Source organism: Verticillium nonalfalfae (assembly GCF_003724135.2).
Source record: "Verticillium nonalfalfae strain VnAa140/NRRL 66861 chromosome Unknown scaffold_82, whole genome shotgun sequence".
In the NCBI taxonomy this organism is placed as follows: Eukaryota; Fungi; Ascomycota; class Sordariomycetes; order Glomerellales; family Plectosphaerellaceae; genus Verticillium; species Verticillium nonalfalfae.
This window is the reverse complement of record NW_021167307.1, coordinates 45,204-71,695: the sequence shown is the minus strand read 5'-3', so window position 1 is coordinate 71,695 and position 26,492 is coordinate 45,204. Positions and strand designations below refer to the sequence as shown.

Here is a 26,492-nt window from a genome sequence, read left to right as displayed (position 1 = left end):
CATTCTTCGTAACTTTCCTGCCTAACAGAGAAGTGCTGGAAAATAACTTACGGGTTTTCCCCATCTGGGTGAGGTCTAGTTAAGGAGTTGCGAATCTGCTACAACCCAGCTCGACTGACATAAGTAGCCGCATGAAGTACCTCGCCTATGGAACATGAACATGGCGGTTCACGAAGTATGGGATCGAGTACACCCTAAAGGAAACGGACGCTTCGCCCGGAATTGGTCAGTCGACTCTGTAGTCTCACAGATTGTGAACAACTACCCGGGGCCACAACCTTCCGTGGGAAACCATATCTTCCCTACCCTGCCAGAGCATTGGCAAAAGCTGTATTGTTCGGCAGTGTGTACTTGCAGGCATTCAACTGTGTGGGATCAGCCAGCGGCTGCTGTGATTGAAGATTGCTGACGCTTCGCTGGTGGTTGCGCTTCCTGTGATTAATGAATTAGCCATCCCATCTGAATACAGAGCAGCAACGTCCAAGCGGCAGCCGAAGATTGCATGAGTACGCTGATTTCATACCTCCGAGGCGCCGCGCTTCTTCGTCTGCGCCGAGCCGTTGGCGCCAGCTGCTCTCTTCTGTTGCTTCTGCGGCTTCTTCTCGCCCGGTTCGAAGAGATCGTCGGGAAGATTGAAGCTGCATATTATCAGCCAAAGACCGCCGAAATAGTCGCACCATCCAAACTTACTTCCGAACGTGTTGGACCGTCAAATGGTTAAGTTTTGCGCTGTACTTCTCCCACTGGCCGCATAGTTGCTTAAAACTGTCGACTTGATAGGAAAGATCAAGTGATTTCGCGCCTGACTGGTCAGTGTTGCTAACAGTGAATTGAGTGCGAGATGAGAAAAATGGACGGGATTTCAGAAGAGCCAGACTTATGCATGTCATTGCTTACCTTCGCCCAGCTCGAGACCGATGTAGTGAGTGGTAGTGAAAACGTTTGTCGGCCATGTCTGCACCTCTTCTTCGACCCCTTCACCAGTTCCATTGGCTTCGGTTCCCGTCTCCGTAGTTCCACCCAATGGTAAGCCGTCTAAGGCAAGACCGCCTTCGGCCTTTGCACCCACGATTTCGGGGTTGGGGGTCTCTGTAGTCTCTTGCCCGGCAAGGTACTGTAAACTACCTTCCTGAACCTGGCTGAGTTCAGTCTCGTTGTGGCAAACGTGACGACGATCGTAGCCTTTGTTGAAAGCGTGAGCGATAGCAATAGATTGATGCTGCTCAAGTCCTTGGACAAGCACGCGGACCTTGGACTCAACATAGCCAGACCATATTTTGTGCGCCTCTTTGGTGGTGCTGGTTGTAACAACGGAAATGTAATACTTGTACCCTGAGGTAAAGAAGGTATGTTTGATGAAGAGGTCGCCCCACGGCCGTTTGGAAAGCATTACGTTGTCTGTAATTTCGCAACCGCGTTGCAGCTCGCGCTGTATAACCGTCATGGCCGACTTGGTAATGTTGAAGGTTGCACACATGGACGGGTACGCGGGTGTGATGATGGGCATCAAATGGAATTGGTCTCCACGGTACAGCTAAATCCAGACCATCAGTAACCGGACATGTCCTGGGACTCAATAGACCAAGATTTGAGATGTAGCGCCAACCTTTGGGTTCCAAACGCGGACCTGTAGAGGCCCCTCTTCGACTGCCTTGAGGAGGACAGGTTGCGGCCAGGGCCACCGCCTCATGATGTGGAAGAACTTGTTAACAATGACGGAACTGGTGGCCTTTGGATACAGTTGGCAGACTCGAGCCACGAGCATGGCCCACGCAACACCGCCGGGGAAGCCCATAATGTTGGCGTAGATGGCTCGGCGTTGGGCCCAGAGCTTGATTGCTCGCAGAGCAAGCCGGAAGGTGCTGGGCTCAGGTACCAGGTTTATGATCTCGTCGGTGACACGTGTGCCATTCAGGGACCGAAGCTCCCGCTCGTCGAGACCCCTGAGAAGGTTGGAGTCTGCAAGACTCCATTGCGGGTCTTTGGGAAGCTGCTTCAGGCTGGCGATTCGCGAAAAAATCAGATCGATGCTTATGCCGAAGAACTCGAACTTGATGATGGGGACGAATGCGTCAGATACCACGGCCAAATCGGTGATGGCGTCGGCTGGTGTCATCTTCTGGAGAAGGCCCGGGAAGATTTCGAAGTAGTCGTCGCGCGTGACGTACTTGGGAACGACAACGAGAGTATCGATATCGGACCCAGGACCGTAGACCCCAAGCCTAAAACTACCATATGTGAAAATCCTACCTCGGGCATCTTTAATCAATGCTTCGCTGCCTTCCTCTCTCTTTCGTGCCACTTGTTTGACGAATTCATCGCAGATGGTTTGGAGTTGCTCGAGTACCTGGTGTCTGCTCTGGGGATTAGCAGAGGATTTGGCAACCTTCCACTGTCTTTCGTACGCTGACAGACCTCTTCTGTGTTTCTGCCGGTGACTCAAACGTCTTTTGCTGCTTCAGTTCTTCAAGCATTGTCTTGTTGGTCGCATGCTCGGCGTCGGTTGGCAACGCGGTGGAGATCGGCGGCGTCACGCCGAGGGGATGGCCCTGCCCAACCATGGTAAATGAACGTTGTCAGGTACGATCAAGTTGCGGATCGGTAATTGAGCAGTGTTTGAGGTTGAAGGTGCAGCGCAAGGCCGTGGTCGCAGGGCGTCAACGGGTACCTTAGGCAACGGCAGGAGCAGGTTCGTGACGACCCCAGCGCCAACAAGCCCGGCCTCTACCAATAGCCAGGATGGATCGATGTGTCGCAATGGCGGTGGTTTCCGGGGCGCGAATGGTTCGCTACTGGATGCCAGGGCGTACTATAGGCCGCCTGAGAAACGATTGTCGACAAATCTTCGAGGGGGCTGGTAACTACGTGAACTGCAGGAAGCTCGTCTACGTTTGGTGACGGCTGCAGTACAAGAGTACGAGGTGCGGACCCACCCACTGGGGTCTGCGCTTAATTACGAATCACTGTCATCGCCACATACGTGAACACCCGCGCGGCTGCATGCAAGGCACCAAATATGTATCCACTGAGGCAACTCCGATCCGAACCAAGCGAAGAACAGAGACATGTCCCGGTCAGAGAGGGATTCCAATGATCTAAAACTTATGAAAAAGAACATCCAAATCCAATAAAACATGCTCCGAACACCTTGTACTTCTCATCATCCAAGCCAACTGAAAGCTGCGTCTACATGTTTCACGAAGAGAGTATCCAAAAAGCTACACAACCCATCACAGAAGCACTGCCTGCGAGTTCCAAGGCAAACCAACCCGTCCACTTCATCTGCATCCCCAGCTGGACAAGGCCTAATGGATCTTGTGGCTTAACATTCGACTCTCCTGACCTCATACTTCGACGACACGGTTTGCCCGCGGGACCATTATCGCGTGAGGCTAGTGTCAGGGCCATGCGTGCGTCGATCTCCTCTGCACTCTGGCTCTCTAGCCACTTTGTCCTCTGCTCGTAAAGCGCTCGGTCACATGCCACACGGTCCCGGACCAGGCTTCTTTGTAGGTCGGAGGCCCAGTCAACTAGGCGGACCTGGGTCCATTGTCCCCAATTGCGACCACTCGGCGACCTGCGAAGGACAGCCGAAACTACTTGCCTGTCTGTACGTCGTGTTGCGGCCCCGCAAATTGTCGAATCCATTTCGGAACAGCTAGCTCCATCTTGCCTCTTGCGCCATCTCACCAGCTTTCTGGCCGTTGCATGGCGCAGCCGCGAACTGCCTTCTATGCTGAAAATATGCTCGAGAAGTGCTGTGAAATCCGATGGAGCTAAAGGGGGTATGTATTCAGAATTCATAAGGATACTTGCATCCATGTTTTCTTCGTCAGTGCTGGAGCTGCTCGAAACAGCAAAAACGATAGGCACCTCCGCAACCTTAGTATTAGAGGTGTGGAAGACGAAGGGTGCGATATTTGCTTTTGCTAGTTGCCTGAGTATGAGCTCTTTGCTGCAATCGATCTGTGCAGAAGTCATCGTGTCTGCCTGCGCGATAACGGGTATTACGCTGGTTTTTGGCTCTAGATGTCGAATTAGGTCTAAATCGCGTGACGAAAGGCCTGTTGCTTGTCAGCCAACTGGACTCCCCCCCCGATGTGCCAAAATAGTGTAGCTGACCGCAGCCTGGTATCATGAAGATCACAGCGTCGACTAGAACACCTCCCCCATTGCTGATAGTAGACAGCACGTTCGACTCGTCAAGCCCGCTCATCATACTCCTTCTTAGATGCTGGTCGATATAGTGCGAAGTTTCAGCGACAATGGACTTCTCAATACACGTCAATAACCCCCAATCACGCCAGCAGCGGAGGCATCTCGAGACTTACATGGTTAGTTGTGTTATAGCCTGTAGTGTCAACAAAACAGATATTTCGGTCCAAAACGGAATCGCCCAGGCTTTGCCGACGAGGAGAAAGGCTAACATCGTCCACAAGGCTCCACCAGGCCGGGTATGGTTTTGTGCTTGCGAATGTTTCTGATATGGAAAGGCAAGATCGATCAGCTATCTGATGTCTGTTGACACTGTCGATTGGGGAGCCCATTCTGTGTCTCGATGTGCATTCCGCTGGCGGGTCGACATGGGTGATATGTTCACATCTTTGGATGATGGCCCTGATGAGAGAACTTTTACCAATACCTGGCGGAAAAAGACATCAGTACATGACAATGATCGAGATTGAGTGAAGATGACTTGAAGGTACCTGTGTCCCCGGCCACGAGCAGCTTAAGTCGTCCCAGGGCCTTGCCCTGTTCTGTAAAAGGCCTCCGTGTCGGCACAGCAAGTGTGGGCATGATAAGTTGCGACTCGATATGGTCCATAGACTCAGGGGGTCGGGGTGGATGATCCGTAACTGAATCTTCAAAAGCACTCAAAGCATAGCTTCCGTAACCCTCAGAGAGTGAACAGGACAGGGATCCTCGACGGGAAGATTGGCTGCTGATTACTGAGGTCGGCCCAGATAACACCGGTATTGACTGTCCGGGCGCATGATTCATTTCTGTCGAATACCCTTCCAGCGGTGTTTGAGGCGTGGGGGGGGTGTGGACTGCAGGTGGTGTATTCGCCGACGAAGTCGTCGCCTTGCTCTGGTCGCTAGCTCGGCATGGAGATGAAACGTTACTAGAATGGTAGATGCTTGGTTCCTTCCGCGATCTGCTAGGACACAACGGTATAGCTGGTGGAAACTCGGGTGAGGCCCGGCTATCGATCGCAATATCGTCGGTGAATACAAAGCTCATGGGCGAGGAAGCGTTGACGGTGACGAACGAATGAGTGGTGTCGTCACCGCCGACCGTATTCATGGGGATTGTGTCGCAACCAGGTAGGGGTCGCATGTTGCCACGAGTGGAACATGAATTGTTCTTCAATTAGATAGTTGAGGAGCCTTTGGTCAATATTCTTATTCTCTGGATGTTATTGTAGCATAGACAGTAAGTAGAATAGATCAAGTAACAACTTCGTACAAGAAGGGAACTGCTGGCGGGGTGATCGATGGCGATAAAGGGACAGTGATAAGCCAAAACACCCCCGCTTGGATCATCTTGATCTACGTACCAGGATGTGATCACGAGCCAGGCTGGTGCGGATGAGGGGTTCAAGTACTCCACTTTATGGTCAGCTCTACTTGATTCAGAGCGAGCGGCACGGCATTCGATTTCGCGCTGTCGCAATACTTCGCTTGGTCCAAGATAAGCCAGCACTGTAAGGCGCCCGATCCTGCAGACCATGTGCCCAACAGTGCCCAAAGTAACGATGCCATATACAGCTTGACAGCACTGCCAAACCACGCCGCTCAGATGGTGGCTCGTGGCACATGGCCTCAATGCACAGGTATTGTCGGCCATGCCACAAGCCAACTCATGGAGTAAATGTTTGGGTTGAGGCCTCGCTGTTCCACCCGCACTGCTCGTGCTTTTGAAGGGTTTTAGGTCCGATCTTTCTTAGAAGAAAGGGTAGATATCGCAATAATCTATTTTGGTGATATATCAGGCAAGGTACAACTAAGGTAAAGAAACCTTCAGTGGTACTTAAGGTACCTACCTAGGTAGGCAGGTTCGTGAGGAGTAGGTAGGTAGGTACCACGTAGGTACCTAGGCGTCCAGAACCGATAGACTGAGGTGATTGGAAGCAGCTGCCGATTCCCACAAGGGATGTGAGCTCCACTAATATGTCACCGCCATGTGACTGGGTTGTCTAACCTAGCGGGAGAAATCTCCCCACCAGCAGCGTTCGAGGCCAAGCCAGCCTCTCCAACTTGACCTTGCTTCCATCACTGCACATCTGGCTTCGAAACAACATCTCTAATCCCATCTTTCCCACTACTGCATGTTTCAAGAGTCTCACGACAGGCGGATATAGTCGACCATCAGGATTACTGATTTCCTGGCAGTCAAAGCATCTCCAAGAAGCCTTTTTACCCCACCACCCTGCAAATTGAGTATCAAGTAGTGTCTTGGCCAGTCAGAATGGACGGAAAGCGGCATCCAAGCTCTTTCCAACAGCTCGAGAAGCTCGGCGAGGGAACCTATGCGACAGTAAGAGGTCATTTTCAACCGTTGTTTGGTGGGTGCTGATACCGCATCGTTTGCACACAGGTCTTCAAAGGTCGTAACAGACAAACCGGCGAGCTGGTTGCGCTAAAAGAGATTCACCTTGACTCCGAGGAAGGCACTCCTTCTACCGCCATCCGAGAGATATCCCTTATGAAGGAGCTCAAACACGAGAACATTGTCGCCCTCCACGATGTTATTCACACCGAGAACAAACTCATGCTCGTTTTCGAGTTTTTAGATGGCGATCTGAAGAAGTACATGGACACGAATGGCGACAGGGGTGCTCTGAAACCAGCACAGATCAAATCCTTCATGTATCAGCTGCTTCGAGGCATCGACTTTTGCCATCAAAATAGGGTTTTGCATCGCGATCTCAAGCCACAGAACTTGCTTATCAACAGCAAGGGCCAGCTGAAGCTTGGTGATTTTGGCTTGGCTCGAGCTTTCGGCATTCCAGTGAACACCTTTTCGAACGAGGTTGTCACCCTGTGGTACAGGGCACCCGATGTTCTCCTCGGCAGTCGTACCTACAACACAAGTATAGACATATGGTCAGCAGGTTGTATCATGGCGGAGATGTACACTGGTCGGCCACTATTCCCTGGCACCACGAACGAAGATCAACTCACAAGGATCTTCCGCATCATGGGAACGCCGACAGAACGGACCTGGACCGGAATCACCCAGCTTCCTGAGTACAAGCCAACGTTTAGTCTATACGCCACACAAGACCTTCGCCAGATCCTTCCACAAATTGACCCTACTGGTATCGATCTCCTTCAACGCATGCTGCAGCTGCGCCCAGAGTTGCGCGTCAGTGCAAACGAGGCACTCAAGCACCCCTGGTTTAATGACATTATTATGCAGCAGCACCAGCAGCAGCAAGCTCTACAAGCCCAGGCTCGAGCTTATACCCCTGCGCAGGGCTCTTACGAGGGCTACTAGCCAACTGCCCCTGGCGAAGCCTAGAGCATGATGATCAGGCGTCAAGTATCTCGTCTCAAACTGTCTTATATTACACTCCGTAACGCTCCTGCCGCGGAAGCCGGCGCAATATCTCTTTCGAACCATAGGCGGTGGCCTTTGCCAATTTGGTTCCCCTGGTCCCAGGATCGGATTTAAAGAGTCCTCATTCCTTGTGGACGAAACTGCCGTCCACTGGACTTCGAAATGCCATCTTCGTGGGCTCACGTATCCAGGTCTCGGCTCGCGCGAAGGACGGGTCGTCTTCCGGATATCCTGACGAGGTTCTCAGGCGCGCCACCTGGCTTCTCACCAGTTCAGCCACCTTCTTTCTCAACTGTATGGCTTCTTCCAGCCCCTCAAGAGCTTCCGGAGCAAGAGGTTTACCGGATTCCCCAACGCGAACTTCGTGTTCCTCCACCAGATGTCTCCACCTCTTACGAAACTCGCCAAAAACTTGGTCCACATCTACTGCATCACCAAACACAACCCTTACTTTTTGCCCAACCCGCGGAAGCCAGCGCGGTTTTCCTCTGTTCTCATGCATGATGAGATGATGCCCGTCAATGAACATGGGCACGAATTTTGGCGCAGGGTTGCTCTCGAGGATCAAGCGAGAAACGCCCCATTTGAAGTATCGGAGTGAGAGTTCGGGATGCTGGTGGACGCATGCTTCTGGGAACATATGCACCCAGGCGTTGCGTTCTTCATCATAGGCCGAAGGGGCAGGAAACACCTCACCCGCTTTGGTGGTGAAAGTAGGTCCCGAAGCGCCGGACGGCGGGCTTGTTGCTTCTCCAGAGAGCACGCGAACGGCCTCGTTCATGGTCGGCTGAAACAGGCCCCCATGAGGCGAATATAGTAGTCGATGGGTTGGTAGAACCTGGCCGAGGCTAAAAAAAGTTGACATGAACTTGCTGTATATTCGTAAGCGCTGTTCGTCGTTGTCGAGGTATGTCGTGGTCGCACTGACTTCTTGAAACATATATCGTGAGCTCCGAGCCCCCAACGAAGATTTCGAGGCTTGAAAGCATACTTCAGTGGTAACACTCCCCACGTGACTGGGTCATCTAGCCTAGGGGATTTGGTTAGGAAGAAGTGGCCATGTATAGGACATGCGTAGCCTTACACGCTGATATGGTTTGAGACTGTTCCCGCGAGTTAGTAATGCCTAAGGTCTTGTCTTGTCAACAGCGCGATTCTCACCTGTAATAAGCCCTTGCCGACGATTCCCCTCCTGCCGTTCATCCAAAAGCTTAAGGAATGGTTTCAAGCCCTCAGTCTGCACGTCGTTGAGGCCGTGCAAGAAGGCTCTGGAAATGGCGCCGGTGAGGCCCATTACAACCGAAGAACTCAAGCGCCATGCCAAGCTCCGCCGCAAGGGCTGTAACTCACCCCCGACCATGCTGTGGTGCTGGGATAATTGACACTGGCTTTGCGTGTACGTAAAGTGTAGGTGCTCGAAAAGACTGGGAATCGAGAAAGTACAGTTGCTGCACTGTTGAGGAGCGTGAGGACCCATCAATATGAACGTCAATGTTGCTGTGGAGGAATTTCAGCATACCTGGATTTAAAGAAAATAGCACATGGCGAGAAGTCGAGGTTACCGTAAAAACGAGTGTCGCTTACAACAACGTACAGAGCTCCCACACAGGGCGTCCTTGGGGAGGATGGACGCAATTGCCGATGTTGTAAATTGATATGATAGTCAGAGAAACAAACGCAGTCGATCGATTCGAAGATTTCGGTACGTGTCGTGACCAGCTGCTAGCAGATGACAGCAGCTGAGGGCACCAGCCTGGCTAAGCGCCGCATACAGATGCGAATCAATCCAAAATGCACATCTGTTGGGCCTCGCTCCGCAAGATTCCCCTTGTGCCACACTGTTCTCTCACGCAAGTTCGGTTCGACTCCATTGACGAAATACAGAATTGTTCTTACCATGTCTCACAGTAAGGCGAAGAAGCTAGCCCTCCCTAAGCACGGATCTGTCGCTTAACTCGAGAACAGGCAAGCGGAACACCTCCAGAAGCGTCTTCACATCCTACGAACGCGACCTCGCAAAAGCTGCTTGGGCGTCCAGCACTGCGCGACTCACGCGCGATTCATACCTTCCATTTGGGTCATGCTATCTCTGTCTCGAGATAGCTCGTGATCCGGTATCCTGTTGTCGTGGCGATATATTCTGCCGCGAATGCGCCATCTCCAACTTGCTCGCTCAAAAGAAGGAAATCAAACGCTTGATGCGCGCACGAGAGAAGGCGCAACAGGAACTACAGGATGCTGTAGATCGCGACGACGAGGAGGCACAGAAGCGCGCAGTCAAAGATTTCGAAACGATACAAGCTGGCCTGACACTTGCGCCGCAGCGGGTTGGGCCAGAGTCACCAGCAGAAGATGAACACCATTCCTCTGTACGAACTGGCAAGAGGAAGGCTGTTTTTGATGAAGAGGAGGCAGAGAGGATAGCGAACCAGGATCGTGCTAAGGCGCGAAAAATTATCGACCAAGAGACTGTAGGTCCACATAGACTTCTGCTACCGAACAGCTTGCTAATATGCTCAGTCGAAAGACAAGATGCCATCGTTCTGGACGCCCTCCCAGACGCCCGGAACCAACCCTCTGGAGACAGCCGTGTGGCAGCAGAGGAACAACAAGGTGACGCCGGTATGCCCAGCCTCCACTAATGATGCACAGCACCCCATTTCTCTTAAGACACTCCAGCAGGTCAAGTTTTCAAAAGAGGAGCCTGATGCCAGCGCTACCACGACTCCCAACCCTACGGAGCCCAAGTCCATCTGTCCATCCTGTATGAGAACTCTTGGCAACGCGTCGCGGCCGATGATGGCCGACGCTTGTGGTCACGTAATGTGCCGAAACTGTGTCACCAAGTTCATTCAGCCTAGAAAGATTGCTACTGCTGATGCACCAGATCAGGCCTGCTTCGTATGCGACCGGCCCTTGGTTGCGAGCCCGGCTAGCTGCAAAGCCAGTGGTGCAGTAGTAGAGTTTCCGGGGCTTACAGAATTGCGCTCGGACGGAACGGGCTTCTCGGCAAGGGGGTCGAATAAGGTGGAAAAGAATAGCGTTGCTTTCCAATGTTGAGTCGATCCAATAGTAGCGGTGTATCGCGGCACTTCGAACCGTCGAAATAATACCCTGTTATACTAAGTCAATTGACAGTGATGTATGTTGCTGCGTCATGACCTCTTGCTGATATATGACCTTTGGCCTGTGGGCAAAGTTGTTACAAGAGACTCCTGGTATCACTCCCAGACTACCTCGCTATGGCCGAATTTGACGCTCAAACGATGCCCCGCGCATTCAGCCTTTCATCCTTTCCCCTCCAACGCCCTGAATCCTAAAGCTGTTGCGCCCCGCAAGACCAAGTCAACCCTGTTGATGCATATACCAATGCCGCACGAGACAACCACTAAAACTACAAAAGACAATGTCATAAGTCATACGCCATCGTCACCTTACCCTCGGCTGCTGACTGATGGCCTCCGCTGCTCCTGCCCTTGCATCCCGAAGCTTGACGATCGTCCTGGAGCGCCGAAAACGATAGCCGATTCGGGTTCGCCTGGCGCGTCCTCGCCATCTGCCAAATTGGATAAGTGGCCTTCGGGTAGCTTTTGCGCCCCAAAGCCCACGACTTTGAATATGCTTGTTCGGCCGCCGTTGGTTGCCATTTGCAGCTGCTCGTGCAGGCGGGCAAGTTGGTAATTGCGCTTGATTGGGTTGACAACAGGCTGCGGCACCACTGGCTGGGGGTTCCAGTGTGAAAGTGCGCTCATGACTGCGGCAGTCTCTTCATCAGAGTCGACGGGCCCCGTATTGGCGTCGTCCTCGTCTTCAATCGGTGCTATGGCGTCGAGAGCAGCTTCTGCGCGGATGTGTCAGATTGTGGGCAAGGGTGCACCCGCTACCATGTTGTGGCAACTCACTCTGTTGTTTCGCCTGGTTCTTCTTCTGATAAGCTGCCAACAGCATATCGTACGGAAGAGAACGTCCAGCGACCGCACGCTTTGCGCCCATGCTATGGCTTTTGCATGTCAACGATCGAGCACAAGGCATGCCATTGGGAAGCAGGACGCCGCATTGCCGTTCGACGTCCACAGGACCTAGAGTGGGTGATTAGCTTCTTGCCACGACATTGAATCCGCAAATTGTTTGATGAAGCTTACCCTTGGGTTTCGGGACTTTAGGCTTTGGATCTTCCTTCTTTTTCTTGGTCTTGGGTCCCTTGTCAGCGTCTCCTTCTGCCTTGCGTTTCTTCCCCTTGCTGGCATCCCCATCCGCCTTCTTTCCAGCGGCCTTTTTGGCAGTCTTGCTAGCGCCCGCGACGCCTTTCTTGTCGCCTTCCTCGTCACCGTCACTATCGTCGTCTCCTTTGCCGTCGCCGTCTTCGTCAGCCTTCTTGGCCTCCTCTTCGCGAAGAGCTTCTTTGGCCCGCTCCCTGGCCTCGCGGGCTTCTTTCTTCCTCTGGGCCTTCTCTTTCTTTACCCTCAGACACTGAGCAATATGGCCTTTGGCTGCCGTCTTGAGGATGCTCTTCTTACAGTGCTTGCATTGTTGCAAATCGGGGCTGTCTTCAAGAGGCCGACCGGTAGCGAATGTCTCTCTGGCAGTATCATCGAGTGGGTTGACTACAGGTCCGGGCGAAGGCGCGTCCGCAGCGTCATTCCCCTTCCGCTTGCGCTCATCTGGGATCCACGATGCAGTGTCAGCGATATCTACCACCCATGCAACGGTGCAAAAAAAGGGAACACCATACCATCCATAAGATTGCCATCTCGCCATATTCCGGGTTTGTTCGGTTTCGGGACCGGCTTCTTCAATTTGATGGTTCCAGTCGCTTTATCCTTTTTCGACGCCACCTTGATGGTATGTTCTTCGTCTGGGAGAGTGTTGTCAGCAGGGCCGAGAGTATCAACTGGCATCGAACGAGCGCGTACTTTTCCCGGCTCCCGAGGCTGTCGCCATGATGTCCCGCTCCCTCTTTGGCGCGACTGATATGCCGGCTGCGATTGCTCAGGAGAGATGAGGGCCGTCCAGACCAGCAAGAGGTCGCCGAGTGGGGTTGATCATTCGACTGACGTCGCTATGTATTCGAGATCGGCAGGCACCTATGGATGAATATGCGCAGGGCTTCGATGTTGGTCGCCGTCGGTCGTCGCACTGGTCGTTGTCGTTGGTTGTCGTCGCGTCAATGCCATCGGGGCTAGTCATGCGTCTGTTCCCAGAACAAGCATGTCATGTTAAGTCGAGCACAGGCTCCACATTTGCCAGGCCTTACGCCAAACTTCAGCCGCGTGTGGGGCAAGCGCTGTAAGCGCGCAGGCTGAGGCACACCCACTTCCGCAGCCTTGAATGAAATGGACATCGAAATGATACCCAGGAGGAATACAAGAACACCACATCACATCGATACGAAGTCCGACGGTCGTAAGTTCGGTGACGTATTTTGCTCGTTATTGGGTTCGAAATCAGATGCTGCTCGGTCGTGATCCTCCATGGTATCAAAATTGAACAATGTGTTCACTCATTTGTTTTCCGCAACCCATCCCATGTCAGAGTCCAGCCAGGCAGTTCATGCCTTGATTCCTTCAATTATAACGCCAGAAAAAAGTGAGCGGCCGTAATATGTTTTACCATTCGTCGGATAAAATGCCCTCCACTCCAGTCCTGTCCAGGGCGTCCTGGTGAGCACGCATAGCCTCCATCATGGAACGAGCGTGCAACATCCCCATGTCACCCCAGATAGTCTGTATGATGTCCAGCGCCCACGCCCAGTAGGATTTTGGCACGCCCGGAGCGCAACTGGCCACCTTGAGCTGGAACAGGAGGGCAGGCAGACCTGCAGCACCAGACCCGCCACCCCCTGCACTCTCGACGGTGATCTGAGCTGCATCGTCGAGCAGAGGATGCCTCCAATGGCTCGGTGTGCTGACTAACACATCTTGTGCCAGCGCTCGAATTGTGTCCAGTACCTGTGCCCGCCTAGCAACCGACACGAGGGGCAGACTCGATATCGGGTTCTGGTTGATGAGATCAAGCAAATTCTGGTCCACCAATATCCGGGCCCAGCGGTAGTAATTCCAGATCCTGGCAAACCACACATCGAAGTATAGATGGTATTCTCCTCGAAAGACTGCTCGTGGCGGAAGATCGGGTGCTTTCTCTATGCGGTAGAGCCATTGACCCTCTAGACTGTCAGCCCAGGTCCCCAGCTCGATGTCGAGACTCAAAAGCTGGCGAATTGTGTTAGTAGTTTTCGGCTGCCCGTCGCTGAGAACATGGCCCTGTATGAAAGAAGATATTTGGACAAAGCGAGCAATCAGGAAAGCAAGGTCCGTGGACGGCTGGTCGGTAGGATGCTGGAGTCGAGTGCCGAATGAAATCCAGTCAAAAAATTCGCGGGGTACCTCCATTGCAGTAACTTGTATGGGAATGAACTAGCGGGCCCAAAGTCAACTATGTTCCTGCACCTTTACCACCAAAAAAGTGCCTTTAGGTGGTTGTGATCGGCTCTGGCATTTGCTTACCATGGAATAACACAATTGCATCAAGGCTCTAAACCCTCCAAATGGGGCGTTGGGTAAAGGACACCAGCTCCTCATAAGCGCGGCGCCACCCATGACATGAGCGTGCACAGTGCCCGTGGCATGATGTGTGCCCTTGACGACCTTGCGAAGGGCTATGTCAATATCCCATGGTCATACTTCGGAGAATCAATGAAGCCTCACCTCAAACATGGCAAGCATGACGACAGACCGTATGGTCACTTCGAGACTCGGCGCGTTTGGTGGCTGAATCAACTGGCCGGTCTGGCGCAGTGCTTGGCCATACTTTTGCCGCGCCGCGGCCATCATGTCTAGCGGGTGGAATGTGAGCAATCGGGAGCCTCGGACGATCCCACCACGTCGACGACGTACCTGCATTGCCCGTGAGATTCGACAAGCCTGCGAGCCCGACTGCCGCCATGACATGCTGGAGGGCAGGATTCCACAGCCAAGCTGACGAACCAAGCTCGCCGATCGTTTTTGGCTCGTCTGGGTGACCAAGGAGGTATCGGTCGACATAAAACTGAATACCGCGTTCCTCTAGGCTGGGTCCTATCAAGATCGAGGACAGCGCAGGCTCGGCTGGCTCCTCCTTCACGACGACCACGGCATTCGCAGCTGAGGGCACGACGATCGAAGGCGAACGTTGCAATTCGCCGGACGGAAACGGTGACGGGGTGCTCCATTGAGGATCCGGTTTCGGGGGTTCAGGATGCGTACTGGGAGAGAAGCTGGCTACAGCAGAAACGGAGAGCGGACGTGGCGGCTGAAATGGGGGGGAGGGAGATGAGATTGAGGTGGAATTCGAAGGTCGCCGGGACACAGCCGCGGTCGAAACAGCGACAGTGGACGTAGTATCTGACGCAGAATCATGTCCCCATTGAGCATGCGCTTTCTGAATGACCTTGGTGCTCTCATCGCGGAACATGAGCGACAGCTGATCCCGGTATCCAGGGCATTTTTTGCCTGCACGAACACACTGCGAGCATTCGGGTTTGGCCTTGTTGCACTATGTGTCTTGCTGTTTAGAGACAGAAACCAGAAATAGGCACTCGGGATTTTCTGTCCATAGCGACTTACCTTGATACGGCGGACTCGGCAGTGCTCGCAGCCCTGTGAGGCCTTACCGCAGTAAACCATGGTGTAGATGAGTGGAAGCGCGGGGAAAGGGGGCGTGGGGGCGTGAAGAGATCCGTATACTACGGCATGTGAGTAGTTGACTCGGCTCACTGGTTTTCCCAGTGTCCACCAATACAACAGTAGCCAGTTGTCACCGAGAAAAGCTTGTTTCGTGACGAGAAGAATGCTGCTGCTACTTTGGCTCACGAACGTGGCCTAGTCGTCCATGTCCCAAACAAGAGGCCGGCAGTGCAGGGCCACAAGATCACCTCCAAGAGAACGTCAGCGCCCACCAGTAGACGTTTTGTTGCATGGGATAGTGCCGGTGCGCGTCGTGCGTGGTGTGTGTGTGTGTCCTCGGGCGTTTGTCGGCGAGCCAGATGAGCTGATGGCAAGTGGCTTCCCCAGTCAGTCAAACGTCCCCCTTGACGCTGCAGGGCCTACAAGGGTACCGGACGCTCAAGTACGACAGGTCGGTCCTATACTTAGGATGGTGGTTGATGGAGTCGTATTTCTCAGATAGGCAAGACAAGGTAAGGCAAGGCACCAACTGTTGGCGCGATACAGTGGAGGCGAATACAATGCAGGGGAGGGCGCTCAAGATCGGAGGCGATGCAATGTAGGTACGATGCACTGAGAACTCTGGTGGTGGGTTCATGAATCGTCCTGATTGATAATCCGAGCCAGCCGTCCGTCTTCCCAACGTTCAGCGCTCACACACGCATACGACAGGTCGCCGCCCGGACGAGGAGATGGGGAGCTGGGGAGCTGGGGAGGTTCGCAGTCCAGACCCCGTCCGAAGCCCCGTGTCTCAGGCGGACCCTGGCGCCAGCTCTATTCCTCTAGTTGGTAGGTACCTTACCTTCTACAACCCTTTTGACCTTGCCGACCTCACCTAGGTACCTGCCTTACCTCAGGCACTCAAGGTACACCTTCTCCCATCCGACATCACGTGCTAAGGGGCCGGTTACTAGGCTGGCCCGCCTCCGTCGGACTACGTTTCTCCGCTGTTTCTCGAGGGCCAAGGCTCTGGCCGCCGGTGATCACAGGGGCTGCTGTACAGTACCCTTGGGTAGCCCGTAGGATTACCCGCGCTCTGGTTAAGCACCTAGGCAGGTGCTTTTTTATAGGCAGGGAGGCGGGTTAGGTGGTTCGGTGGTCGGGCTTGCCAAGGAACAAGGAATCTCTCATGACCCCTGCGGTTTCAACTGCTTACCTACCTAGGCAGGGTCGGCCATTTAAAGCAATTGGTTCCCAGGTTCGTCTCTGGCGATCAAGTGCCCACAAACAGCGTGCATCGGTGCTCAAGACTCCTACGTAGGTACCTTACCTTAGGTACCTTAGTTCCTAGGTAGCCGGATGGACGTTCAGCGGGGTAAAACCACACCAGGTACCCCACACCCTCTACAAAACATCCAGCCCAGAAGAGACTCTCGACGAAAGCCACCGTGAATTACCTCGAGTTGAACTTCAGGGTCGAAAAGAACAGTGGCAATCATCCCCACCCCGCCATGCCCCGACGTGTGGGGAGATATGCACTGCAATTGAATGAACGACCATCGACGCAAGATTGCCGTGCCAAGCTACATCACACATCCACACTCGCAACGGCGCGGCTGATGGCCTCCCACCAGGGTAGAGGGCTTCAACCTCAGTAGCCGCCCCTCTATGCTGCCCTCACCATGTATCCTGGTCTGATCCAGGCACTGACAGAATATCATTACTTTTCGCAGGCCAGAAGGCAAGATGATTCGGGCAGCAGTCTGTATGACGTAACACGTGGCGGCAGTGATCTTCTGACCCAGCGCCCTGGCTGTCCTTTGAGCTGGCAGGTCTGACCCTTTCCGTTCTTCCCGTCTGGGGTTGGCCCACGACGTCATCGGCTGTGATGCAGGACCAACCTCTGAGATGGCGCCCGTGACCAGGCAAAGAGGGACAAGCTCAGCCCAAGATACGGGCACTCGTCCCCGAGGTACCAGGCCATCCCCAGTCTTGGCTAGTGAGTCGCCTTGCCAATCTCCCTGAATACGTCAGATCGCTCCTGATGCACGACAATCTAGATATCATAAGAACCGCAACTTGACACCCCCGCCCTCCAGACTTCAACCTTCACAATCATCACCCTCTCACGTACCACCCCCCGCGCGCCCTCTTCCCTCACCCTTCTCATGCTCAACGAACTTTGATCAAACAGTATTCTACAAGTAAAACCGTGGCACAAGCCGCCTGCATCACATCCGGACGGACACTGGGAAATTCTACATACCCAATATGGAAACGATCACAAACGTAACCAACGCTGCCGTCAAGGCCGTCTGGGGCACGTCCGAGACCAAGCAAGAGCCGGTCTCTGGCGTCCAGGGCGACACCGCCAAGGGCGAACCCTACGATGCCGGCAACCTAGGTAAGCCTCTTGTCTAGCCCAAAGTGGTCCCTCGTTCCCGTCTTAACAAAGAGAAAACCCACACAGAGCCCCAGAGTGTTCACAATGATGTCACAACCCCAAGAGCCTTGCCAGACGATAATGAGAAGCAACTCCAAGACGCCAAGAACACTCTCGGCGCCGGCGCCGACACCACTGCCAGTACCGACATTGGAAAACCAGAGCTCGCCGATGCCAAGCCTGAGCACATCAACAAGCCCGTCGCTGCTGACAGCTCCGTCGGCGGCCAGCACGACACCCGGGACCCCAAGGACAACCCTGAAGATGACCCAGTGCCCAACGTTGACTTGAGTAAACCCGGCCCCAAACCTTTGGAGACTGTCGCGAAGGAGCACGGCGGTGACGCTGGCAATCTCAGCAAGGGTACTCCCCAGCCAGGAGCTTCCTCCACCAAGGCCGTCGCAAATGACACCTCGGATAGCCTGCAGAGCGAGAGCCACGGGACAGGTACGGGCGAAAAACACATCAAGACAACCGGCTTCGCTGCCGAGGGAGGAGACTTTGACGCTGCGAATGCCGGCGCTGCCATTGAAGCCGACCGTAAGTTGCCATCCATTCTTGCTTGGAGACCTCACTGTCTCTTATACCGATCATTTTTATAACGTCATACTAGGCCTGGTCAAGGAGGGAGGACACCCCGGCCCCAGCTCCCCGGGCACAGGCCTTGGCCACACAGATAGCAAGGACAGCAGTGGTAGTGGGGAGAAGAAGAGCCTCAAAGAGAGGATCAAGGCCAAGCTGCACAAGCACTGAGCCGAGCTGGCTCACCTCTACTTGTCTTGATAGACACATGTTGCGTATCGACTTGCTCTCACCTGGGACGTTAATTTCACGACATGAAACAGTTTCTGGACAATATCCTGGTAATGAGCTACGATACTGTCAACCATTTTCAATGATGAATTTACCACAAGGACCGAAAGAACCCCCCCAGATTGTCCCATAACACAAGCGCAGCAACGTAGTCAAAGGGGCTCCGTTGCTCTCTGTACGTAGCAATCCAAAGATCTAAGCCAAGGAAATCTGGCGTCATTTGCTATGGCACTCCATAGCTGCTATCATGGGCCATGCTCATAAACCTTCATAACATGAGTTCGTCCTGTGTTCGCCCCCCCAGAAATCTGTCTGCGGAAGGAGATCCCACACCTACCTGCCTCCTCAGACAGTTCTTCGCCAGCAGAGGTGCGCTTCAACGTATCCAGACCACCTCTGCCACCCGTCCTCCCTACAGAGCCGTGTCATACACTGGAACGTTCCTATGAAGCTGACCTCGCACGTCATGTTATGACACGCATGCTATATCGTCGCGCTGGAGTCCTGGCAACGACAATTTGCTCTTTGCCGGCGTGGGAAAAAAGGTTGCATGCTGAGCAATAGCTTCAACCCGCCCTTCCGTCGACGACGCCGTCCCACGCAGACCCCGTAACACGGCGCAGAATAGGCCGACACGCGCCTCCAGCTCGCCGACCGCTGTCGTAGGCCGCTCCGCCATTGGCAGTCATTTGTCCATCCTGTTCACAGGACACCGCGTTTCTTCATCGGGCTTTTTTTTCCTTTTCTTTGTGCGCCTAGGCGATTGATCTTCACAAGAAACGCTCATCAGAGGAAGCCCGACTCTGCAAGAACTCTGGAGAAGATATTTCAGTCAGCCTTCAACGTTTCCACACGATAGTGGGCAGTCCGTATCGCCCACAATGACTCTGGGCCATGGAGGGGATGGAAAATGCAGCAAGGTGTTCCTCTACTGTCGTAGACGAATTCGACATACCTGACAATCTTCTCGTCTTCTCGCTCGCGAGGCTCAACCTGCAAGCTCTTGTCGTACATCTCATGCACATCGCCAGCAGCTTGCTTATTTGAGATTATATACTCTTGTAGTTCGGGGACCGGCTGCAGAGAATATCCTACGGCTTGGTACTGCTGGATATCACGAATGACCTCAGCTGTCTTCGACCTTTTGGCAAAATTGACGAGGTTGGTTTTCTTGATGATTGATGGGATACCATCCTCGATAAAAGTCAAATCGGTCAGGTAGACACCTATCGATAATTGTAAGCCAAGTGGATCCGCGCGGACAGGTCCGCTTCTGTCATGGATCGCTTACCGAAGAAGGGGATGCATGGTGGATTTGCCACATGAAGCGACTCGCGATACTCGCCAAAATTCTTGGTGCTGGCCATGAGTCGTCGCATGTTCTCCAGTACACCCTGGGTTCGCTGAGGGACCTGGTCCCATGTACGTTTCAGGCGGGCAATGGGCGCAGTCCCGAGGGCTGAGATAATGGACGTCAAGGTAGAGAAGTTGTTGAGACTCCGGCATTTCTGTCCGCAACTTTAGCCCCCGACGAACAATCCGCATGAAGGTGTATAACTTACATCAGCGACCGCAACAAAGTGCTTGATGACAACGACGCGTTTCTTCACATCCATTTGGGCTAGGATCATCTCAGCGACCCAATTCGTCATCTGATTAGAGTGAAGAATCAGAAGCTTGACATTGGGTGCTGGTTCAGGGTCCCCATCGGCAACCTTCTTTTGCCACGTCTTGTTCAGGCACTCGGTTGGTTTGATCTTGCCATAGAGTCGCGACTCGATGATCGTAAGCTGGCGGGCAAACTCGGTAACATCAATGTCGAGGAACTTAAGCTTCTTCATGTTCTTCGGCATGATGGGCGCAGGCGTGCTCTGGTTGGCCGTCTGAATGATGCGTCGAGTGCCTGCTTCCTTACCACTTAGGCGCTGGTCCAATATCGACATGAGGAGCGCTGAACCAGGTGTTTCGGTGGATTTGACGGTTTCCCGAGCGAAGGCATAGACATCGCGTATTAACTGCTTGGACTCTTCGTTGAAATCCTCCATCCAGAAGTTGTCGAACCAGCTCCTCAGAATGTTGACTACACGCACACGAATGAGTTTTTGTTTCTTGTCTCTCCAAAGCTCGAAATCAGTGGGTGCCAGTCCTTCCGGCGGCTGAATGCCGAAACGACCAACAAGAAGCTCGAAGAGCTCTCTTGCTGAAGTGAAAGATCGATATGTGAGAAGAAAGGTATTGTTAAAGTTAGAGTCCAACTTGTCGTGGCGCGTCAGTTGCTCTACGAGGGCCAGCAGCGTGCCTCCTTTGACTGTCGGAGGCTGCGTTTTCGTATCCCATGAAAGATCAGCCTCCAAGTCCAGGAGTAAGAAGTCAGGCGTATCATCGAGTTGCTGCTGCACGGAGCTCTGAGGGTTCGGGTCATCTCCCAGGATTTTCTTGACCTTGGAGTAATCCCCCCTGAAGCTACCGCCTGTGGGGTCACCTTCGCTGAACGAATGTGAGGTCAGCAGCGGAGGGCGCGTTGGGGCTGTCCTGGACTCGCTGCGTTGGTGCGGACGTTCATACGGCATAGTTTCACCCCTTCGGAGCTGATCACGTTGCGAGAAAACATCTCTTGGCGCAGGTTCTAGCTGCTGTAGTTGATGTTGAGGCGGGGCTTGAGCTTGAGCTTGAGCTGGTGCTTGAGGTTGCTGCTGCTGCTGGTTGATGGAAACCTGCTCTGACAAAAGTTGCAGAGAGAAACCGACGTGGGAAGAGTTCGTCTCCAGAGCCTTGGCGCACTGCCTGGCGTATTCGAGTCGATTTTCCAGGGCTTCGCCTCGGACCTCTGCCCATTCATCTGCGAGCGGCCCTGCTACAGCTTGACAAGCCAGTAGCAAATCGGAGATGTTGTCGTAGAGACTCTGTTTGTTGACGCTGAAGTCGGCTAGCTGGGGCGTCTGGAAGCTGTTGCCTAAGGATGACATGTTGATAGATTCAACCATTGCGATCCAAGGCTTGAAAGTCTCCAGAACTTTGCTCCCGGCCGAGCAGACATTATTTCCAATGACCTCGTGTCTGAAAGGCGTCACTATCTTTTCGGCAACGACGAGGTTCTTGTCCAGCTCTCGAATACTAAAGACGAGCATGCGTTTCAGCTCGTCTAGTCTCTCAAGCAGCTTGCCGTCGAGTCCAGCAGTAGGCTCGATGACGCCCTCCTCGTCCTCAAGAAAATTCGCGGTAATAGGGTCCCGTGGTCCTAGTCCATTGTTTTGCCAACTGCCACCCGTGGAACTGCCGACGACGAACCCGGGAAACAGTCGTGGAATTTCCTCTCCACGCTGCTGCCGAGCAATCTCAACGTAGCTGAAGACGCCAAGCAGGACACCATCGGCTTCTTGCAGGCATTTCTGGACCGATTCGGCGTTTGGCCAATCCGCGGCAGCGATATGAGAAGAGATGACGAGCTTCGAGAACTTGGACATCATGTCTCGGAAATGAGGGTAGAGGGCTTTGTTTGTCGATATAATTGATGGCTGACCGGAATGGTTGTCCGTAGTACCAGATCCAGCGGCAAGAAGCAGTCTAAGATGATCTGAGATGTCTTCGGCACGTGCGACATACTCGGAGCGGCTGTTGTTTGTTATGGCTTCGCGATAGCGATCTACGGCTCGTCGCATGTTGGAGACAAGGCGCGTCCACGTCAAGGGTGGAGTCGAACCATCGTCAAAGAACGAGCGCGGTACGGTACTTGTTGGCGGTGCATTGTATGACGTGCTGGTAAACGAAGTGGCCGAGGCGATCATGGGTGTTGGTGTCACGCCCAGGGTCTGGGTGGTAAAGGGATCGCCTTTCAGACGGGCCGCGGGGGAAGCTCCATTCATAGAGTCCATCGAGGTTGAAGGCGACAGGCTGCTCTCGTTATGTGAGCGACGATTGCGAGTCTGCGGGACATAAGATCACGTCAGCAATTTTCACCAGCGGCAAGTGGATCGAGAGGTGTGAGCATTACCCCTGAACCTCGAGAGGCAAGCATTAGTGACTCGCCCTCCATCTCAGATGCTGAGTTCGTTTCTGAATCCTCGTCTTCGTCCTGCGTCAAACCGCGGGCCATCATCTCAGGTGGCGGGCGTGTTCGATCTGGTATGCTGACGTTCATACGGTCTCGGGGCCCAGTCTCACTGGCCGACACGGGGGACTCAAGAGGAAGTTCCATGCTGCGGTCACCCGTCATCATGTTGTAGTAGAACAAGCGGCCGTCTGGAGTTGCTTGTGGTATCCAGAAATCGGCTCTCGACTTGTCGCCAGGTTGCGTGCCCTCGAGAGGCAGCCCGTTTGTTCCATCGTGATCCGACTCGTCCTCTTCGTCGTCGAACTGTTCTTCAAACTCATGTTCGTCTTCCTCTCCCAATGGTTCGTCTTCTACCTGCGGCATCTCGTCCGGGTTTGTGATGACCTCACAATAATTGGAGGGGAACCAACCGCGCACACCGTTCAAAACGCCGTCCCACCATCCGGTCTCCAATCTGTTGAGAACGCAAATGACGTCGCCTTCGTTGAAGGTCAAGCTCGTTCGATCCTCCGCTTCGTAGTCGTACAAGGCGCGGACGTACATGTTGCCCTGTGGGGCAGTGCCCGCAATGCCATTCATGTTGGAAGTGGCTGTCAAGTGACTCGGGTCTGTTTCGGCGTGGTAGTCGAGGGGTTGGTCGTGCGGCAATCTCTTGCGCGCGTACTGGGTATTGTTCTTCTGAGGATAAAATTGCGCCGACGCAGCAGTCTCTGTCATGAGCATTGTGATGCGCGCTGAGCGCCGGGAAAGCGACGTTCGAAGGAGGAGGGCGGAAGGGGGGGAAAGGTTAAGCCATGATCCACCTCCACAGCCTCGCCTCCAGGGGGATGTTGAACGTTAGTCGGTGGTGGTGGATAAGTGGGGCGTCCGCCGAGTATGCGATGCACACAAAGACGCAACGTAGGTTCTCAGGGTGAATCTTGTCGAGACGCGCTGATTGAATTGGAAGTTGCGATATCCTTCCTCTAACGACAAGTTGCTACTCCAGTAGTCCCAAGATGAGCAGATGCGCGATGGGGTGGGGCATCCCGATTTGGCACACGGGGGGGCAGGAGTGTGTGGATGTCACGTGGTTTCTTCATCAATCTGGCGCGCTACTGATACTGTTGCTGGCGTGAGGGGATGGCAGGCTGACAACCCAAAGTCTGGGTGACTGGACAGCCAGCCAGTGACCCGTTAGAGGGTCCTGGTGCAACTAGTACCCAATCAGCTGAGGTTGCAGTGCGACGACTCGCAGATGGCCGCCTACCAACCCAGTCAGCCGACTACGTAGCCAATGACGAGCGATTTGCCAAGTCTTCCCCTGAGAACTGAACCTCGTTCTGGCACTTGCCGAGGGCCAGCCAACTTCGTCTGTCCCAAATCGCAGCACATCAACCAGCGAGCGCCTTGAGGTCCCAGGTTGAAGACTCTGTCCAAAGAGACAAACGGGCTTCTTTTCAAACACCAGATTGACCGAGGGTCGAAAATTTTAAGACCATGAAGCATGGACTGCCCGGCCATGGGGCAAAGTCGGGGGAACAATACGAGACAGGGCGCAGAAAATGATTCACGGGAACAGCCGGGCGCGGGCGAGACGCATGACGAGGAGTCCGAGAGACGTCCCAAACGTTTGGAAGTTGTCCAAAACCACTGCCCCCGCTAGCTGTGCACTGAGAGGACATACTGTGCTGTTGTGAGGATGGCTTAAGTTGGGTCGCGGGGCCTCGGGGGCTACCACGCGGATCCGCGGCAGGGCGATCCCTGGCTTCTGATAGCTGGCTGCTTCGCAACACTCCACTCTAGCCTTTGCCATACAGCCTCGACCTCGAACACCTTAAGCGCATCTCAGGCACACTGAACAGTAGCATCGAATGTCGGTGGCTGGCCTTGGGAGCTTCCGCCTCCGTCCGCGGTCGAAAAAATCCAGACGAGACTAATAATGTGACTGGTGAGTTGGCGACGGGTATCGAGGTCGGCTGCCATGGCAGTTGCATCTTCTGTTCGCCTACAGGCCCCTCTCTTGATCCCTTCACCGACTCAACATGCTGCTGGAGGCCCCATCCACTATCGCGGTGTTGACATGTACAAGGTGGACTCTGATGCATGGTTGAGATGCAGCTTTCACCGCTCTGACGGCCCAGGACGAGCTGGGTTCCTGTAGAAGGCAGCGCTCCGCCACCTCGGTCCATGTACTACCACGGTTGTCGTTAAATCGTGGGTCTCGACAAACGAGGTGGCGATATGGCTCTTATGTAGTATGTAAGGGACGAACTGTAAGCAAAAAAGAAAAAGAAAGAGAAAAGCATGGGGGCGGGCAGGCTGCGGTCGCTGCTGCGAGAGGGGCAGCTGAAATGAAGGGCGAACTGTGCCATTGCTGATCCAGGTCAAACTGAAGTGGGCAGTTGATGATGGCAAGTAAAGCAAGTGATGAGGGTTTCGCACCTCAGGCAGTAACCAGGTATGAGGCCAGCCTCACTTTTCCGCTCCCTGGCTCCGCGGTCCCCGGCCCTGGTCCTGTCGGCGGTCGCGCTGTCATGGTGCTCCAGCTCCATGCTTGCCGTCTCCCTGGCCATATCGCCAGGACAGCCTGCATAGCAGCACAGGGGATGGGGGCATGTACTGTGCACAGTGGGTGCACCTAAAGCAAGGCAAGGCAATGTCGGTGCATCACGCCAGGTATGCACACCGGCGTGGCTGATGCGATCAGAGCAAAGAGAGAAGGATGGCCGATGAGGGATGGGTGGGGGACGTACAATAAGGAGGTGGTGGCTCGTGCTGCCTCACCTGCCTCACTCTGTTGCTCCCGTTATGCGGGCCGTGGGCTGTAGCCGTCGATGGTCTGTGGTTGCAGTGACGACAACGCGATGGCCACTCAGGCGTGGCGCAACGCGGCGCACGGTAGTGAATCCGGCCCATCCCTATCGTCCTTGTTTCTGGGATATCAGAGTGGCACAGCTGAGGCATGATGGTGGAGGTCGAATGAACGGTTGGTTTGTCATGCTGGATGCGATCCGCTTGAGTCGCTTCAAGTGGATTGAGATTACATGGTACACGTTCAGACAACAAGCACCGCGATGGGCTTCAGCGCACTACCGACGATACAATGGGCGGACACTGAGACGCAAGGATTGCTGGGGCGAGAGGGACGATTGGGCACGAAATAGCAAGACAGCGCGGCCGCGGGCAAGGCCGTAGTAGCCACATTCGTCGCCCTGCCGACCCCTCCAACAAGTGACCCCCCCCCCCCCTCCTGCTTCTGGACGGCCCCTCCTGCTGGCCATGCCCCCTTCCTCCCCCCTTCTCCCTCAGCATCCCCCCTCCTTCTTCCGTCACGTTTTCCGGACTCTTCCTGCATCCCGTTCGTTCTCATCAGACTTTACGTGACGGGACGGGACGGGACTGGACTGTGCGCTACCACCTTCTATCGTGACGCGACGGTGGAAATTAACACTGGGTACGAGCAACGCAGATAGTGGAGAACGGGTCTTCTCCTTTTATTCCCACAGACCAGTCATGGCAGGGATGCTCTCTCCCCAGTTCCAACTTCCTTTGGGCCACCCGGGGAACAGCCCGACTGGTACCGCGGCCTCTATTGACCCCACCTGTTACGAGAGTGGCTCCGTTCTGCAATGCTGAGAGGGGCATCGGTGGACGGAAGCTCCAGGAAGAGCTCTTCCAAAGCAGCCCCGTTCATCCCCAAGCAGCTCCAACAGCTCCAGAAGCTCCATCTCTACTGCGTGCCTACCGCGTGTCCGGTAATGTGCGTTGCGCCTGCATCTGGGGGGAGGGCTCCAGCTGCCAGCCAGCCCGGGGGGCCCAGGGGGCTGGCTCACCTCACCGACTTGGGAAAGGTAGGTCGAGTCCCGCGATGGAGCGCTAGTCCTGTACGTTTTGTACAGCAAAGCAAGTTGAATGAGTGCCGATGTGTCTAGGAGGCCCCATCACCTCGAGAAAAGCACTGTGACGGTGACAGGGAGCAAAGGGAACGTCAGGAGCG

The 26,492-nt window shown here is 54.2% G+C and overlaps 7 protein-coding genes across 7 annotated transcripts; 3 read left to right on the top strand and 4 right to left on the bottom strand.

Moving 5' to 3' along the window:
* Positions 1 to 375: 375 nt before the first annotated feature.
* Positions 376 to 2,561, bottom strand: PAP1 (polynucleotide adenylyltransferase; the record flags this gene model as incomplete). The annotated part of the gene is made up of 6 exons (XM_028642934.1): positions 376 to 432; positions 524 to 638; positions 691 to 802; positions 898 to 1,534; positions 1,607 to 2,354; positions 2,416 to 2,561. 6 exons carry the CDS (start codon positions 2,559 to 2,561, stop codon positions 376 to 378), a joined length of 1,815 nt encoding a protein of 604 aa, XP_028493396.1.
* Positions 2,562 to 6,471: 3,910 nt separating this feature from the next.
* On the top strand, positions 6,472 to 7,503 carry PHO85 (negative regulator of the PHO system; the record flags this gene model as incomplete). Its single annotated transcript, XM_028642933.1, has 2 exons — positions 6,472 to 6,540; positions 6,601 to 7,503. The coding sequence occupies 2 exons, from the start codon at positions 6,472 to 6,474 to the stop codon at positions 7,501 to 7,503; spliced, it is 972 nt and encodes a 323-aa protein (XP_028493395.1).
* A 1,960-nt stretch (positions 7,504 to 9,463) lies between these two features.
* Positions 9,464 to 10,626, top strand: D7B24_008849 (uncharacterized protein; the record flags this gene model as incomplete). Its single annotated transcript, XM_028642932.1, has 3 exons — positions 9,464 to 9,473; positions 9,532 to 10,037; positions 10,087 to 10,626. The coding sequence occupies 3 exons, from the start codon at positions 9,464 to 9,466 to the stop codon at positions 10,624 to 10,626; spliced, it is 1,056 nt and encodes a 351-aa protein (XP_028493394.1).
* A 374-nt stretch (positions 10,627 to 11,000) lies between these two features.
* On the bottom strand, positions 11,001 to 12,507 carry D7B24_008848 (uncharacterized protein; the record flags this gene model as incomplete). The annotated part of the gene is made up of 5 exons (XM_028642931.1): positions 11,001 to 11,407; positions 11,469 to 11,645; positions 11,709 to 12,227; positions 12,299 to 12,421; positions 12,480 to 12,507. 5 exons carry the CDS (start codon positions 12,505 to 12,507, stop codon positions 11,001 to 11,003), a joined length of 1,254 nt encoding a protein of 417 aa, XP_028493393.1.
* A 665-nt stretch (positions 12,508 to 13,172) lies between these two features.
* On the bottom strand, positions 13,173 to 15,227 carry D7B24_008847 (uncharacterized protein; the record flags this gene model as incomplete). Its single annotated transcript, XM_028642930.1, has 5 exons — positions 13,173 to 13,775; positions 14,070 to 14,210; positions 14,271 to 14,398; positions 14,460 to 15,024; positions 15,168 to 15,227. The coding sequence occupies 5 exons, from the start codon at positions 15,225 to 15,227 to the stop codon at positions 13,173 to 13,175; spliced, it is 1,497 nt and encodes a 498-aa protein (XP_028493392.1).
* A 2,250-nt stretch (positions 15,228 to 17,477) lies between these two features.
* D7B24_008846 (uncharacterized protein) lies at positions 17,478 to 18,402 on the top strand (the record flags this gene model as incomplete). The annotated part of the gene is made up of 3 exons (XM_028642929.1): positions 17,478 to 17,610; positions 17,677 to 18,189; positions 18,263 to 18,402. The coding sequence occupies 3 exons, from the start codon at positions 17,478 to 17,480 to the stop codon at positions 18,400 to 18,402; spliced, it is 786 nt and encodes a 261-aa protein (XP_028493391.1).
* Positions 18,403 to 19,248: 846 nt separating this feature from the next.
* Positions 19,249 to 23,236, bottom strand: D7B24_008845 (uncharacterized protein; the record flags this gene model as incomplete). The annotated part of the gene is made up of 5 exons (XM_028642928.1): positions 19,249 to 19,276; positions 19,418 to 19,688; positions 19,754 to 19,970; positions 20,025 to 22,385; positions 22,454 to 23,236. The coding sequence occupies 5 exons, from the start codon at positions 23,234 to 23,236 to the stop codon at positions 19,249 to 19,251; spliced, it is 3,660 nt and encodes a 1,219-aa protein (XP_028493390.1).
* Positions 23,237 to 26,492: the final 3,256 nt, after the last annotated feature.